The sequence below is a fragment of the Podarcis gaigeae genome, assembly GCF_964106915.1.
Source record: "Podarcis gaigeae genome assembly, chromosome: 8".
NCBI classification, from domain to species: Eukaryota; Metazoa; Chordata; class Lepidosauria; order Squamata; family Lacertidae; genus Podarcis; species Podarcis gaigeae.
Window position 1 is genome coordinate 61,255,406 of NC_139684.1, and position 16,779 is coordinate 61,272,184.

The 16,779-nt window shown below is 44.3% G+C and overlaps 1 protein-coding gene across 2 annotated transcripts in view; it reads right to left on the minus strand.

Moving 5' to 3' along the window:
• Window positions 1-5,253: 5,253 nt before the first annotated feature.
• The window catches only part of LOC310850348 (angiopoietin-2-like), a 29,081-nt gene continuing 17,555 nt past the window's right edge, over window positions 5,254-16,779 (minus strand). For both annotated transcript variants that reach the window (XM_083751752.1, XM_083751751.1), the window contains 8 exons: window positions 12,449-12,604; window positions 11,874-11,995; window positions 11,210-11,442; window positions 10,602-10,726; window positions 9,914-10,015; window positions 7,741-7,907; window positions 6,704-6,834; window positions 5,254-6,508 (listed from right to left, as the gene is read on the minus strand). In XM_083751752.1, the coding sequence (XP_083607878.1) occupies window positions 6,339-6,508; window positions 6,704-6,834; window positions 7,741-7,907; window positions 9,914-10,015; window positions 10,602-10,726; window positions 11,210-11,442; window positions 11,874-11,995; window positions 12,449-12,604 (1,206 nt within the window). In that variant the 3' untranslated portion in view covers window positions 5,254-6,338. The remainder of the gene's footprint in view (window positions 6,509-6,703; window positions 6,835-7,740; window positions 7,908-9,913; window positions 10,016-10,601; window positions 10,727-11,209; window positions 11,443-11,873; window positions 11,996-12,448; window positions 12,605-16,779) is intronic.

Here is a 16,779-nt window from a genome sequence, read left to right on the forward strand (position 1 = left end):
CAAGCGGATCGGTGCTCTTCTTGCCTGCAAGGTTGTGGGGTGTGTATGTCTGTGGGATGGTCCCACGACATCGTTGGCATTAAAATGCCGCCCGTGTACTTCCCCCCGCAATTTTTAAAAATCTGGTTTGCCGAAATCCAATGAGGGCCCCTCCAGACGTCGTTTTCATTGTACGTGTGACGGTTTCGGCTTGTGATGCTATCAGGTTGTGTCACATGTGATCCCACTTTCAATACTATTTGGGCAGGCAAAGGAGAGGCCCCGCTGCTTCGTTTCGAATCAGTGCATGTCCAATAACTTCCTGATGAAGTCCTGTAAGTTTTTATAGGACAAATGTTTAGGTTAATTTTCTGCTCCACTGTAACATCTCCAGGCAGCAACAATGGCTGTTTGGGGAAAGCATCACCAAACTGGAGCAAAATAAAGGCACCACTAATGCGCTGTTAATGTGCAGGACATGTTCCACAATAAACCACAAGTCTGGAGGGGCCCTGAGTTTAAAAAACAAAACAAGAAACCTGATCTCAATGATCCATTTGCAAATCAACGCCTGAGAGGGGAAATTCACAGGGGTGAGGAAATCATTCATTTCATAGGATCAACTGATGGTCAGATCCAGGCTCTTATTAGTATTTTTTTCCACACAAAAATATATATTTTACATATATAACAGAAATGAGGCCACAGAATGCAAGTTTCTGTGTTACACAAGATTCTTTTTCAGGTGAAATGGTCACATAGAACATTTTTTTCAAAGGAAGAGTTGAGACTTGTATGCATATTATTTTCAGTCATTAAGATCAAGAGGCATGGCTAGCTCCAGCATTACACACATTAGTGAGGCAGCCACCTCAAGCAGCAGATTTTGGGTGTTGTAAAGGGCAGCTAATAGTTTTTAAATATATTATTGTTTTATTTTTACTCCAATGAAGAGGTGCTTGTGGGATTTCCTGCCTCAAGTGCCAAAATAACATGGCCAGTTGAGGGACCACTAGGGGCGCATCAGAAGATGGCTGACAATAACATCTCTCCAACCCACACGAGGTAAATGGGAGGCTGTGATGGGAGTAAATAGCCTCCCTGCCCCCCCCCCAGGATTGTGGTGGGGGACTGCCCTTGCCTGCTGTGCCTTATACCACCCCCGAATTTGTGGGGATGGGGGCACTAGGCACAATGCCCTCCTGTGGGATTTCGGCGCTCCTGGACGCCGTCTCTGATCCGCGCCACTAGCTGCAAGAACTTCAAAAGAAACAATTTGGATGAAGCGAATACACATATCTCAAGGAAGAAGGGGGAGTAAAGACTGCTAACAGAAGAGATCTCTGACAAAACAAGACGAGTCGGAGGAACAAGTATAAATCATGAGAATATACTCCAAGACTCGGTATGGCAAAGGGACTGATGGGGGAGGGGGAAAAAACTTTCCTTTCTTTCCTTTATGTGATTAAACAAGAATCCCCCTCCTCACAAGTCAGAAATGCCGTTTTAAGGACTTAAGCTGTGGATTTAAGGCTGTGTGGAGATAAACGTTCGAACCAAAGCATATTTTAAGAAGTGCGTGGAATGTATAAGGGCTTTGGAATGACGCAGTTAAAAATTCCGTTGCCATATTGGGAAGTTCTGTCGGAGGACTTAAGTCTGAGAGGAGAAATAGAGAAATAAAGCTGTTTTTATATTGTGGGTGAAACTCCTCAGTGGGACTTAAGAACGACAGTTCTGTAATTAATGATGGAAAGAGTGCTGTTATCTATGAAGGCGATGATATATGGAAACCATCTCGATTGGAGGATTGGAGGAACGGAAAAATTCACACAGGATTATTATTGGTGTTTATCGGCTTAAGGAGACTATCAGAAGAGATCATAAAGAAAAAAGAGAAAATATATGAACAAGATGTGATGTGGAAACAGCAATATAAGACTGGATAGAATTATGAACTTTGTTTGGACTGATTTGGACATTAACGCAGTGGCAAGAAGATGATCAGAATCCCCCTTCGGATCTTGAAATATGGGTTCCCTCAACAAAATTTAAAATTCGGCTTTGTAATTCGGAATTTATGTGATGTGATTTTATTTGATTTGATTGGCCGGTTAATAAAAAATATTTTTTTAAAAAATAAATAACATGGCCAGTTGTGGCGCTAGGCACCTTAGCTTGGGCGAGCTTGGGGTTCCAGCTTCTGTTCTGTATTAGGCAGTAAAATGTCTTGGGCCCGCTATACTCTCAGGCATACCACAAAATCTTAATATTTTGCCTTTTCCAATTTATTTCCATGATCAGATAAACTAGAAACTGGCGATGGACTATTGTTTTTTTAAAGCTAGATTCTGTAACAACTACTATAACGTTCCTATTAATAATAATACAATAACAGTGTTTTTCAATCAAAACCAGATGTGGAATGGAATCATGGTGATTTTATGCTAGACACTAGGGAAGTTTTCAGATGACCCATTCCAAAGCACTTACAGTATCCTGATTTGTTTCCATGGAGGTTAGATTCCACACTTTCCAGTGCATTTTTCTATGACTTTCCTTGCTGCAGAAATCCTTATATTTAAGAGGAGTGGGCTTGTTTTGCAAGGCCTCCCAGTCACCTATAATTGCACAACCGGACTGAATCCCACCCCAAAATAGTGACAGTCTAGAACAGCCTTTCTCAATCATGGGGTCCCCAGATGTTGTTGGGCTGCACGTTCCATCATCTCTAGCTAGCAGGGCAAGGGCTCAGGGATGATGAATGTTGCAGTCCAACAACATCTGGGGATTCAAGGTTGAGGAAGGCTGGTCCAGAAGCACGCTAGGTTAAGGAAAGACAACTAACTACATGGTGCATAATTACTCTATGAAGGGTGGAGAACCTATTCCAGATGTGGCTGGACAACAACTCCCACCATCCTTGACCCAATTGACCTTGCTGGCTGGGGCTGATGGGAGTTGGAGTCCGACAGCATTGCGAGGGCCGCAGGTACCCCCCACCTTGTTCTTTGCAATTAATTGCCACAGGAGTCTGCAGTGCCTATTAAGTGGCTTTTTAAGAAGGAATGGACAACTTCTTAGCCAAGATAGCGAGGGATATTGGGAGGCAGTGTACATATGAGTACCAGATGTTGGGAACAAACAATAGGAGATTCCATCACAATCACGCTGTGCTTGTAATCTTCCCAGGGACCTCTGGCTGGCTCCTCTCAAAGATGGGCTATACCCCTAGATGGAACTTTGCTCTGGTTCAGCATCACGATTCTTACACTTTCCTGCACGTAGAGCCTCAGAAAAGACACCTTCACATAGACCTTCAAAGAAAAGACAACCACCTTGATTTTATTCTACTTTATTTATTTATTATTTATTCAAATCTGCCCTCAATTATTTGACATTAAGGCAGCGTACCAAATGAATCATGACAACAGTCATAAAGAAGCCACAGAACCAAACGAAAGGGTGTATCCAACTAAGTTCTACTCAGAATAGACCCATTGAAAATAATGGGCATGACTAACTTATGCCCACTAATTTCAACATGTCTACTCAGAGGAGTAGAAGCTAGGCAAATGCAACCCAAAATATATCTACCTGCAGATAAAAACAGGTTAGTGATCAAATACTGATTAGCTAGGAGATATAAGCTAGAGTATACAGTCTAAGACCAGTCGAACACCATATCGTCATAATGCAAACTCAATTTCCCCCACCACAAAAAACCAAACCCCATCACTGTATACTGTATATACTTTCTCCAAGCCTGCTAGTCGCCAGATGAAGATTAAAGGAATCTCCAAATCTCTAACCTGATAGCATTTTTATTGGCCTCCATTATATTCCTCCACCCTCTTTACTGGCTCTAATAAATCTCTTTTTTAAAAGCATTGAAATTAAGATAGGAACAAACTTCTACAATACACTGAAGTTTGAATCGAGCTGAAACTTGATTCCAGACATGTGGTTGCTTCCCAAACAATTGGCCTTTGTACAGCAAGGTGATAATGAGTCTTTGGACAAAGGGAAATCTTTGGGGATGGAATCACTGCACAGTAGAAGTATAGTGATTTTTCTCACTGGTCTGCTCTTATCCTTAGCACCATTCTAAATGGACTAGATAGGCCTGTGGCAGTGGCAGCTGGTGGGACTGCTAGGCTGTCAAAGTGACATGTCCAACGAGGTGACGGCAGTATGTTCAGGTTCTGGTTTTCTCCCCATCTTACTACTTTGACTCAAAAGAAGGGGATTTGCATCCCTATCGGGACCCTGGGCTCTCCCCACCCCAATGCTACTGTGTCTACTTCAAACCATTATTTTTTTTGCATCAGTGAGCTAAATTGGTTGGGTCTGGAGGACAAGGCAGCAAAATTTGCTTGGGTTCTAATCAGGTCCTCAAAACTAGGGATTATCCACCCCAGATTTAGTGTGACATACCAGCTTCTGCCTTTAACAATGACTTGTTCTTTTAATTCATACCAGACCCTGAGAGCAAAGGTGGTAGCTGTGGGAATGTGGAAGGTGCAGAGATTTCTAAGCAATACTGTATTTCCTCTGCTACAGAAGTGCCAAGAGAATTTTTGAGGGGTAGAAGTTATATTCCCCCCCCCATTTCATTTAACAAAATTTATATACCACTTACTCAACAGAAAACTCATAAGCAGTTTACAAAAGAATATGTATTATCCTTCAACCAGAGGCCATTCTGTATACCCAGAAGTTCTCTCCAGCTTCTAATGTCTCTGAGCTGGATGGCTTTCTTTTTATAAACATTTACAAGTCTGAACGGGTGCAGATATCTCAATCAAGAGTTATTGCCGCAAGCTATTCAGCATTTGATGGTGAAACCTTAGCACCAATATCTTATTTCATCTGAATTGCAGATGATGGTTCTCAGGCACATATTTACATTTTAATTCTATTTTTGCAGCTGAAGGAAAACTCAAATGCTGAGTATCACAATGGTTTGATGTATGGTAGTTTGGCCACAATTCTGATCACCCCTTTGTAGAGGAGAACTGGTGCAGAAAAGGACAGCTATCGTGATCTAAACTGGGGCTCTTTCCCAAAAAGGAAAGTTTGCAGAATTTGGGACTTATAGTTGTTGTTGGTGGGGGAGTTCTAAAAGAGGACATAATATTTATAAGATTAGGCATGCTTTGAAGAAAGTGAACAGAGAATATATCTCCATATTACTCTATATTACTCTCAAGTGATCCTCCCCATCTGGGCACTGTCTGGGCCTGCTTAGCTTCTGAGATGAGACAGAATGTGGCAAGAATAGATTGTGGGGAGGCAACGCCCCCCAAAAAAACTTCTTCACATAACACAGAATTAAATTCATGGCAAAGGAGACAAGACAGATTCATAAGGGAGAAGGCTATCAATGACTAAAGAGCATAGCTATATGACTCCAGAGGCAGTATAGCCAAGAGGATCACATGCTGGATGGAATACAGCAAAAGGAGGGGGCTTCTGCCTTCATGCCCTGCCTTCCAGGTTCCCGAGGTGGACACTGTATGAAACAGGCTGGTGCACTTGATGGACCCTCAGTCTCAGGCAGCAAAGCTCTTCTTATGTTCTTAGCTTCTTAGGCTGCAGAATCCACTTGAATCTAGCACTGTTTAGTTGTTTGTTTGTTTGTTAGATTACTCACACATCAGCACACAATTCACAACAGAGTTAAGTGTGGAGTAAGAAAAAACTAAACGCTTCAACTTCTGCCTTCATCTGCCAGCGAGAGTCAATAACATTTTGCATAGAACACTAAGGGATGGTTGAGAAATCTACCAGCCATACATGGGGCAAGTTTGTAAGAAAGGTTCAAACTTACCATTAAAGGCACACAAAACAGTGAATGCATTGTCCTCCAAACTGGATTATTAAGTACACATGGACATATTATCCGAATTTACCCTGCTCACGGAGGTGTAAACCAGGAGCCACAGAGAGCACAGAAGAGGTTTCTGCCTGACTCCAGAAAGTCTAGCTCAGCTCTTCCTGCAGCACCTGAATGTTTTCAAGCCATAAATGCTTTCTCTTACACACACCCTCCCCAGGCCTCCTGTTAAAAGTCAAGCCATTTTCAGCCTCAGGTTTCTGGACTTTAAAGGAGTTCCTTATATACACAGGACAGGCAAGGATGCATCTGGGATATATACCTTGTGCTTCTTCTGTGGTTAGTGCCCCCTGTGGCCACCAATATCAAGTACAGTGATGTTCTTTGGCTCCCAGAAAGTACACCCACCCATAGTTCCCCCTTTGAGATTGCACAAGTTTGGAGAGAGACACAACGCTGCATTTGAGTTTCAGTTGATCTTGCTGGAGCCTGTCCATCTCAGCCACATGGCAAGCTCCTCTTATTCTTCTCTGAAATCCACAGGGCGGATCATCATGGTGGTCACCTTCAGACTGTGACTGGGGCCTTTCCAGTAGTGCCACTTCATGCCATTGTACCTGTTCATGCCAGGGCTGGGCGGGTAATAAATGCCATTTAAGTTGGAGGGTCCACAAGCATCAAACCACCAGCCTGGAGACAGAGGGAGGAGGAAAAAGAGAAAGAACAGGGAACCTTGGGGTACTCTGCCCCTAAACCCTGAAGCAACCCCCCCCTTCAAGTCACTCTTCCCAAGCAGATTGGTCACCCGTGCTCTGAGGCATATGGATTTGCAACACAATATAGGAGTTGTGTGGAACACACTTCCCCTCCCCTTCCGCTCATTACCTCCACCTGCCATCTGTGCACACCTGCATGCACAGTGGTCGTTGTCGACGTCCTTGGTGCTGAAGTCTGTCCCTGAGGGACTAAGGCTGCTCGTGCGACCAGCTGTGCCACTGTATCTCCCGACATAAAGCCTGCAGGGGCAAAAGGGGGAACGTACCATTGTCAGCTACAATGCTCTGTTGGTTGCCTCTCTGAAATATGAAACAAAGTATACTTGCTTGGCCTTAGGTAAAATGTTTATTTCAAAAAGTCTGAATGTGGTAGGGCTGTGCCATCAGTGTCATAAGCAAGTGGTTTGCTCGTTTTGTTTATCTCTGTACTATGTGTATCCCTGTTTTCCTGCAATCCAGGAAGATCTCTTTCCCACCTGAGGTCATGCACTTGCATGGCTACCAGCAGCTCTTAGTAGTTCTAAATCAGTGTTAACAGAGCTGAATGCTTTCGGTCCAGAGCAGACCATTTAGTAAGGTGTGCTCAAACCCTTATCCCAACCTCTTTCTTAGTCCTACACTGTGGTTTTGGGGCCAAATTAGATGTGACTAGGGATGGACGAATCGGGACAGTTTCAGTTTCTCATTTTCCCCAATCTTAATTCAGTTCTCTACAGTTCCTTAACAGTTTGCGATTATTAGTATTTTAGTCGACATGAAAATTCATCAGCATCTTAAGTGCAAATTTCACCTAATATAATTTTTTTTTAATACAGTTTTGAATAAAATACACTTGCCCCTAATATGCACATTTGTGTATACATTATTTGGTTGGAGGGCTGAAACACAAAATATGGTGTTCTAGCGCCAAGAAATAACACCAAGAGGTTTTTAAAATTGTGTTTTATTTTTAAATTGGAGTCCAGCAAGTTTGGTAGGATTCAGGGCTGGACCTTTCCAAAGCACTTCCTGAGTAGGACTAGTGGTGGTGCTAGGCCTGAAATTTCAACTGACCTTCATGGACTAGGGCCAGTCAGCAACCATGGAACCTGTTCCCTGCCTGAATAAGGTGCTTATTTTAGCACCACAAGGAAATAAGCTCCTCACCGGTAGTTATGCTCCTCAGGCCCTACATGGAAGTGCTCATACAAGGCATAGGCCTCATTGTTTTCCCAGTCCTGGAGTTTGACATGAAGGTAGTAGGAAGTTTGTGTGGTGAGTAAGTGGATGAAATCATTGCCCAGCCAATGCTCTCCAGGTGGGGACCCAAAGCCCTGCAAGAAAAACACAGAAATGTCAGAGGAAGCACGGATTAATAGAGTCCTGATACAGCATATCACAGAAGTTACAGAAGACTGTCTCACCTCTTAGACAATGTTTCTAACTGTTTTTATTCATGCTTTTACTTTGAAATTGCTTAGAGATATTTTAGGGAAAGCAGTTCACAAATGAACCACATAAAGGCTCAACTGAGGCTACAGAGCCCACCTGGTCTGGTATGGCAGAGATTGCGGGGAGGGGGGGGATCCCAGCTGGTAATCAACCTGGTTGGCTTCTACTAAGGTGGTGAACCTGTGTCACGACTGTACCACTTCAAATTGCAGGTAGGGATTCAGAGGACCAAATGTTCCTCCAAAACAAACAAGAAGTTTCCATTTGGTAGTTACTAATGATAGAAGCCACCACTTGCAATCTGCCTCTGCTTGTTTTTAAATAGTTTCTAGCATTTGTAGAACCTGAGATATGAAGCAAAACGTACAGGTTCTATTCTTCTCATTTTCTGTGAGAAACTAGCCTACTCCTTACTAAGGTTTGAACTTGCAGGAAATTTTTATTTCACTCACTTTCAGAATTTCCTAGTGCAAAATCGGCTCATTTCTCATTCTACTCGCAAATGACCCTTGCTAGTAAATGAGAAATGTGACATTTCTGCAAATCACTTCAATTCCCCCCCCCCCTGAACTAATTGTAAAACTTAAGGTAAGTACCCCACCAGGGTCTTGCTGCACCAGTATCCTCAACAAACAAAGGTTTTTCTTCGGTTCACCTTATGCAATTACACCTTGCTGTAATTTATTTTCTCATGCACAACTTGCCTCAACTTGAAAGGCCCACTCATTCTTTTGGTATTTTAATAGTTTAGACTTTAATAGTTTAGACCTGGAGTTGGTGGGTGGGTGGGTTGTTTGTTCCATTTTGAATTTTTTTTTCTTTTTACTAATTTTGAGGATGGCAATGTGGTTTTCTATCCGTTAAAGGGTTTTTCTTACCCTTTTGTCCTGTCTATTACCTTCATTTGTCATTTTGTGTTGGCTAGCCTATTTTTAATATTACTTTCATTTTACTCATCATCATCCAAATAACTCTGCTTTCAGCCCCCTCCACTGATCCCTGCCTGCTGGCCCCAACATTTTCATATGAGAGATCCTTTACATGTATACGGTTGTCTGAACTACCCATCCAGGGGCAGAGGAAGGGGGGTGCAGTGGGGGGCGGGCCGCCCCGGGTGTCACCATTGAGGGGGGTGGCAAAATGCCGGGCGGCACCCACTGCGGGGCCTGCAGTGCACCCAAACCATGTGTCTTTCCTGGGAGAGACGCAGTGGCTTATGCACGCTGGCTGTAGGGCAGCTGAGTGGGAGGAGGCAGGCAGACTCCTCAGAGGCCCCGCGGAATATTCTGCCTCGGCTCACCCCACCCCTGGACGTACAGTGCCCCAGGCACTTGATCGGCTTGTCCTGCTGCTGCCCACTCACTGGGACTAGTAGAGTCACACTTCAAACAGTTTCAAAGAGAAATGGAAGAAGGCCCATTTGAACACCAATTTATTTACAAAGCTGTCCTAGGCAAGTCCCACTGAGATTTATGACTACTTACCCCACAATGTTGGAACACACCCACACAGACACACCCACACACCCCTGGCTGGCTAGCAGTGGACAGGACTTGAAAGACAATGAGAAATGTTGATGGCTGCCCATAAGCATAGTAAATTGGAGGAGACATTTCAAAGGGGAAAAGACAGATCTGGTATACAAATTAGTTGCACAATTGGAGCTGACATAAAAAAGTAGTTGCAGAAGTTGTGCAGGTGGTTTCACTGCATCAGTCTGACTCGTTCTCTGTGCAATAGGTGCTGGAATAGGTTTTGTCATGGACATAAGGAAGAGCACAGGATCGTATCAGCAGCTGCCACAGGCATAAGCAATTAAGTGAACCTGCCTCAAGTATATCTCTGGTCCTTAAAAGAGATAAACTACTCTGCCCACCTGCTTCCTTACCTGTTTATACTCCTTCCAGGTGCGCTGAAAGTCAACAGAACCATCCGTCCTGTGCTGGATTACAGTCCAGCCACCTCCACTGGTCTCCATGTCGCAGAGGACCTGCAAGGAGTGCAGTACATTAATGGAAGGGAAACTTCACAAATGTCCAGAAGCTGCAGCTGGGCCTGAGGTTCCTCAGCTGTGCCCTAAAGGACAACAACTCTTCCAATTCTGCACCATCCATTAACACCTCATATTCAGAGCTGGACAAAGAACCCACAGATTGTGAGTTTCTCAGGTGCAGGTTCACTTCCAGTTTCAGAGCCCTGGGGGTTGGTTGTTGTTGTGTTGTTGTTTTTTAAGAGGGAGGATATGTGGAGAAAAGTGCTGTGAGAAAGTGAGCTTCAGGAGGGAGGGAGGATTTCTACATTCTAGGGAATTCAGAGGGGTGTGCACACAATTCTTCCTAAGAGGGACTCTGCATCTTTGCCTGGAACTGTCCATCTATAGGTGCAAAGGAGTAACAGAGCATCCCTTAACACAATCCACCACCCACTTCCTAGATGTTCCTCTAGATGTTGCTGGACTACAACTTCCATCATCCCTGACTGTTGGTGATGCTGATGGGAGTTGAGAGTCCGGCAACATCTGATGGGCCACAGGGCCCCCATTCTTAGTGTGTCTAGGCCCTGATGCCTGCACTCACTTTTGCGGTGGCCGTAGTGTTGGGGAACTGCAGTGTGTAGATGCCACTGGCGGTGAACCCTGATTTGTATGCAGCTGCACAGTCCTTGAATGTCTTCTGCTCTTCTGGGCGGACGTGAGAAATGTCTGCAAGAGTCAGACAAAGAGGTGCTTTCAGTATGGCCATCTTCAATCTGTGCAATGTCCATGCATGCATTTTTCTAGGCATAGACTCAGAAAGTTAAAAACATAAGAAAAACCCTGCTGGATCAGGCCAAAGGCCCATTTCATTCAGTATCCTGCTCTCACAGTGGCCAACCAGATAGGAAGCCATCTCCTTGTAGATGTTTATCTGCAGTGGATGATTCCCAGGGATCTTAGGAGTGCAGACAGAAGCATTCAGCTGTGCCCTTGGGCAACACACACACACACACCCTCAGGTAGTCTCCTCCTCACTGCAGGAGGTCTCAGGAGCTCACATCAATAGGCTCCCTACTGGGATGTGGGCCAGATGTCAGCCCTTGACACCAGCCCCTGAATAAGTAGAGCAGTGCACTGAATAAGTACACTGAATAAGTAGAGCAGGATTGCCCTAGGGGGAAAATCACTTCAGGGAAAACAGTTACTTACGGTTGCACTGGGACACCAAGCCTATCAAGAGCTTCACAGTCTCTGCCAGGGAGGCCTGCTGTCTCTGGAGGACTGTGTTGTTGACCAGGGCAGCGCCCAGACGCTGTTCCAGATGCCCAACGAGGTCCACCTGCTTGGACAGCAACCTCTGCATTTCCTGTTTCTCAGACCTGAGGCCTTGAAGCTCTTCCTCACGTTTCCCCTCCATAGCCAGGACCTTCTTCTCTAGGAAGCTAGGGAAGGGAAAGGATAATGGGAATCCTCCACATACAGGCCAGCAATATTAATTGTATTATTTCCTTTAAAACACTCATACCCCACCTTTCTGTCTTAGAAAGTGTACCCAAGGTAGTTAGCAATCTACGAAAGATACAAAATACATGATCAGGGGTTTGGTACCAAGATAGCTGAAGAACCACCTGTTCCTATATTACCTTGCCTGCTCTTTCTCACCTGAGACGACCTAGGACCCTCCTGCTACCCCACCTCACAGTGTCATCAGCTGATACTTACTGCAGACACTGCTAGTAAGTCTTGCAAGGTCAGGGCCAGGCCTGACAGCTAGACATCAAAAATTCTGCAACCAGAGTAAAATTACACAAACATGCATGGATTCTGTTACTTTGCCTTGATTTGTTCTGCACGAAGCAAGCACAGCTCTGACCTGTTCCTCTCTTGAAGTTTGCTGATCTCCTGAGTCTGCAGCAGCAGCTGTTTCTCAAGCTTGTTGGTAGAAAGGGAGTTTTCCAGCACTTGGATTTCTAGCCGCGAGGTCTGGGTGAGAACCTGGTTGGTAAGAGTAGAGGGAAAAACAAGCAACTCAACAGTGAGGGAGGGACGTAGAGAGGCAAAAAGTAGGCGGAGCCAGAGCAAATTATAGGTGGAGCCAACTAATTCAGGTTTTGTCCACATCATCCACCTTGCTGAATTTCACAAAGGCAGCACTGAGAAGGAAGAAGCCAGCCAGTGTCACCTCTCGTACTGGTTGCGAGTAAGGGGGCATTGAGGTGTGGGGCTGGCTGGAGGCAGACTGAGCTTGGTGGGGCAGTGCCCCATTTTCCCTAATGGACCAACCTCCATGGCCCATTTAATTGTCTGTAACAACTGCTTGCCTGTAGAATCCACGTTGGCAAGAAATACAAGGGCTCCTGAAAAAAATAATCACAAGTGATCTGAAGTGGAGAAAAGAGGGGTTCAGAGTTCTCTGCTCTGTCTTCCCTAAATAGCCGCCCAGCTTACCTGCATCTCTACATCAGTGAGCTTGCGAGTCTGCTCAGCCGTTTGGTTCAGAAGGCTGGTGCCAATTTCCAACATGGCCGCTGTGTGGTTCTGCACAGCACTGATGTGGTTGTCAGATGTTTCCATTCTCACACTATCCTGGATATAGTTCTCCAGCTGTTTATGGGGGGGGGGAAAGAGATCATAAAAGTTTGTTCTTAGGAGGAGGACTTAATACTCCATCACACATGTACCATGACTTCCAAAAAATGGAAGCAGACCAACCTCTAGGTTGCTTTCTTCTTCCCTAAAGCCAATGGTAGATCTATGCCAACCTTAGTTTATAGCTGAAAATGTGGGGCTTAATTTTCTAAGCTTATATTTATCCTTGATTTTCACCCCTGTTCTTTCGTATACCTGAAGCTTCGTCTAGCAACTTGTCTAGCAATTACTTAGGGCAGACAAGTGTCCTGTGGAAAGCCTGACTGCTGTTCGCTCCAATTCAGCGGTAAAATGTGGGTTTTCACTGAGACAAAAAAGCAACCGCTTGGACCTGGACCTGGAAAGCCCGGACCTGTGCTTATAACTGTGGCGCCAAAGGAAGTGTGGAGTCAAACTCCCCCTTCTTATTTGCCCCACATTCCTGGGACCAACTCAGACTTACTGCTATTTGCATAAGAAAAGTGTGCAGAATTAATGTCACATCTTCATTCTTCAAATCATTGTGTAAAATATTAACCAATATTTACAAGTACATTTTGGCACCTGGAAACTATGTTCCTGATAATCGGCAACATGACCACCCTATAAACCTCTCTGCCAAAACAAAAGCAGCACATGTGTATGATTGCACAGCAGTTTCAGATCATCAGCATGAAAACAGTTTCCCATGGCTTGTTTTCAACAATGGTTGTCTGATTTTTTTTAAACTAAAAGATGTTTCCTTGCAAACAATGAGATATATATTTGGCTTTCAGTTCTCAGAAGCTCTTTGCATAATATTTTTTTCTTTCCTCTCTGTTTATGCAGATGATTTGGCCAACATATGTACAAGCATGATCATCCCACCACATTCGCCCCCGCCCCCACTGGGCTTCCTATTATTGCAAACTTCTTCTTCCCTTTCTTCACACAACCTATTCCATAATTCAGTCAACCTCCATTGTGTTGCCTCTCAGTTGTCTTCCCCTGCAATTAAAAAATCCCAAATACATTACCCTTCTCTCATACAAAATATGTCCTTAATTCCCTGATCTTTTAGCTTATATTTTCTACTTCCTTACCTCCTTTTGAGATGAGGCAACTAGAATTGTATGCCGTATATTCTAAAAGGGTGAGATATGAGCATCATTTTACACCTACACTGAGCATAATTTGCCATTTTGCTACTCATTTGGGCTCATCCACACTTTAGTTTGTCATGTGATTTCTAGGCACAAGACCAGAAATCTTAGTGAGTTTTTTTTTTGCCCCACTGCTTTCCCCAGGAAAACCTGCTGTCTACTGCTGAATTGTAACAGATGTCAATGGGTTTTCCATGGAATGGTATTTGTTCTGGTCCAGCAGTAAACAGGGGCTTTCCCCAGGGAAAACAGAGGGACAAAACTAAAATCTCTTGGACCCATGACCAGAAATCATGGGACAAACAGAATAACTTACAGGATGAATAAATGTGTGGATAAACCCTTAGTTTGGAGAGCCTTTTGGGTGGACTGCAGCCTTCCTATTTTGGCTCATCTGCACTTTTTCCTATTAGCTTCCAGACCCAGTTCAGTGCTGGTGGAATGAAAGTCAGGAGCCTTCCATAGATACGGTTTTAGATTGGCTGAGGAATTGCTGATCCAGATCCCATCTCTTAACAGAAGAGAAGCTGTGGCCCAACAGATGCTGTTAGACTACAGCTCCCATCATCCCTGACTGTTCTGGCTGAGGCTGATGGGAGCTGGAGTCAAAGCACTGCTATGTTAGGTGTAAAGCAATATTGCCAGAACTGAGAAAAGGTGAGCAGTATACAGAAAGGCAACCTATCATTCAAACCTGTCAAAATGAATGTTAAAATGACAACATGCTCCTTTTTTCAGGTAGCAAAATTAATCTACAGTGAAAGCAGTTCCTCCTACACAACTTAGAAACATACATGGCCAAGGTACGTGATTCGCTCCAGAATATCGCCCCCAAATACATTTGTTTTATCTCTAGCCTCCTACTGATTCTAGAAGATTTCCTGATGAAGAGGAAGACTTTTCCAATAAACCCCAGAGAACGGGAACCTTCAAAGGTTTTTAAGAGCATTGTCTAATAAGGCCCCCAAAACTCTCTCATTTCTATAGTTAAAGGCTACATCCCTGGTTACTGCAGTGCTGGCTAATGGGCAGGAATTATAAGGCGGACAGATTGTTCTGAGTGTCACAAAATAAAACAGGGCAGGAAGCAGAGTCCTTTGGAAACAAGACTGCCCGACCAAAAACTTGTAATTAGAGAGCAGGCTTGGCGCCAGAGGTTGCGGAGGGGGCGCAGTTAGGGAGCTGTCTGGACCCAGATTTGCTAATGGTCCCACAGACTATCTTAACTTTCGCTTGTCAATGGGGTATCGCCAGAGCAAAATCCAGGGCTGGCTAAAGACATTTTGGCACCCGAGGCAAACCACAAAATGCTCCCCCCACCAGGGAATATAGAGTGAATGAACATGGAGGGGGGTAAAGATCTATTTTGGAACAAGGGGGGAATCAAATCAACCTCACGCTAAGTGCATGCAATCCCTAGGATACCCCAAGAGGCTGCTGTAGAGGTGGCATTGGGGTGCGGGCTGCTGATGACACAGCAGATCCAGCCTCCAAGGAGTACACTGTAGCTGCTGGTTCTACCACTGCAGCAGCAGGCAATGCGTTCCTTGGAGGCTGGATCTGTTGCCCCTGTGAATCCTGCTGCCCAAGCAGTTGCCTCACCTTGCCTCATGAGTGGGCCAGCCCTGACAGAATCATACAACAATCGTTTCACCCTTCCCTGCCCCCTTCTTAAAGAAATATGATGGTTGTAGACCTCAGGGTCAACCCAATGCATGCAATCAGGTCTCCATAGCTGATAGATACCTCCATGTGGAATGCTCATGTGTAACCACTCTTCCATCCTAAGCCTGTGTCTCATCCTGAAGAAAGCATCTTCCGCCTGCTGCCCTCAAACAGCTGAAGCAAAGGGAAATAGTATTCTGGCAGGGAGAGCAACTCCCACATGGCTATCTAAGGATATTAATGCCACTGGACAGTCACTTTCTAGTTACCGGGTACTGAGAACTTTCAAGAGGGTGTATTTAAAATGATATAATTACAGAGTCATGAAAATGTCCACATGCATATCAAAATGCTAGGCTGGAAAAAGAGCAGTATATGCAATGCATTCCTAAAGTACATTGCCCCCCTCCCCCCTTTTTGCATCTGTCATTCTTCTTCCCCACCACTGTTCTGCATGTGCATAGCTGAAAAGCCAGTTGCACTGTTATTTTAAGAACAAGAGCAGCAATAAAGCAATTTGAAAATGACAGAGGCACATGCACATTCACTGTGAGGAAACTGCCTGCTCTTGATTAATCGTTAAAATTTTGGATGAGGTTACAAGCAGAGGAGTCACTGTGGTCATCTTACTGCATATTCCTGAGTCACATCCGCCACTGTTTTAGATTAGGGTTGCCAACTGACTAGGGGCGGGGGAATACCTAGTATGCTCCGGTACCTTGATCAGCAAGTTGCTTTGTAGGTGAAGTATTCACATTTATACTTTTGATTTAGACTTAATTGTGCTAATAATGCATGCTGTTTAACCCTAAAATGGAAAATCACAGAGCAATATACATATTACCTTAGCGTTGCTACTAAATGAAAACTAGCCCCACAGTGTGACAGGAGAAAGGCATGAGAATGTAGGTGGCCAGAAATATAGCGATAGATAGATAGATAGATAGATAGATAGATGATAGATATTCTGCATTTCTCTTGCCACATTGCAGCACTTGTAGAAATTGACAAAAAGCATCTGATCAGAGGAATGTGTTCTGGCCCAGACATGCACGTCGTGCTTCTTTGGTCAGCCTAAGCTAGAATCCAGCAGGGCATCAACAGCTTTGCTGTGACCCACCTGGTGTGGCTTTGTGACCTGCCTGTGGATCCTGATCCATGGTTGAAGAGTAAAGTGTGCATAAAAATGTGTTATATTAGGGGAGGTTGCTTTGTAAAAAATGTATATATTTGGCAAAATTGGACACAAAGATGTGCATATTAGGAGAAATACTAAAATACTGGTGAATATTCATGCAGCCTGTTTTTTTTAAAAAAATCATAAACTGTAGAGAACTGAACTTA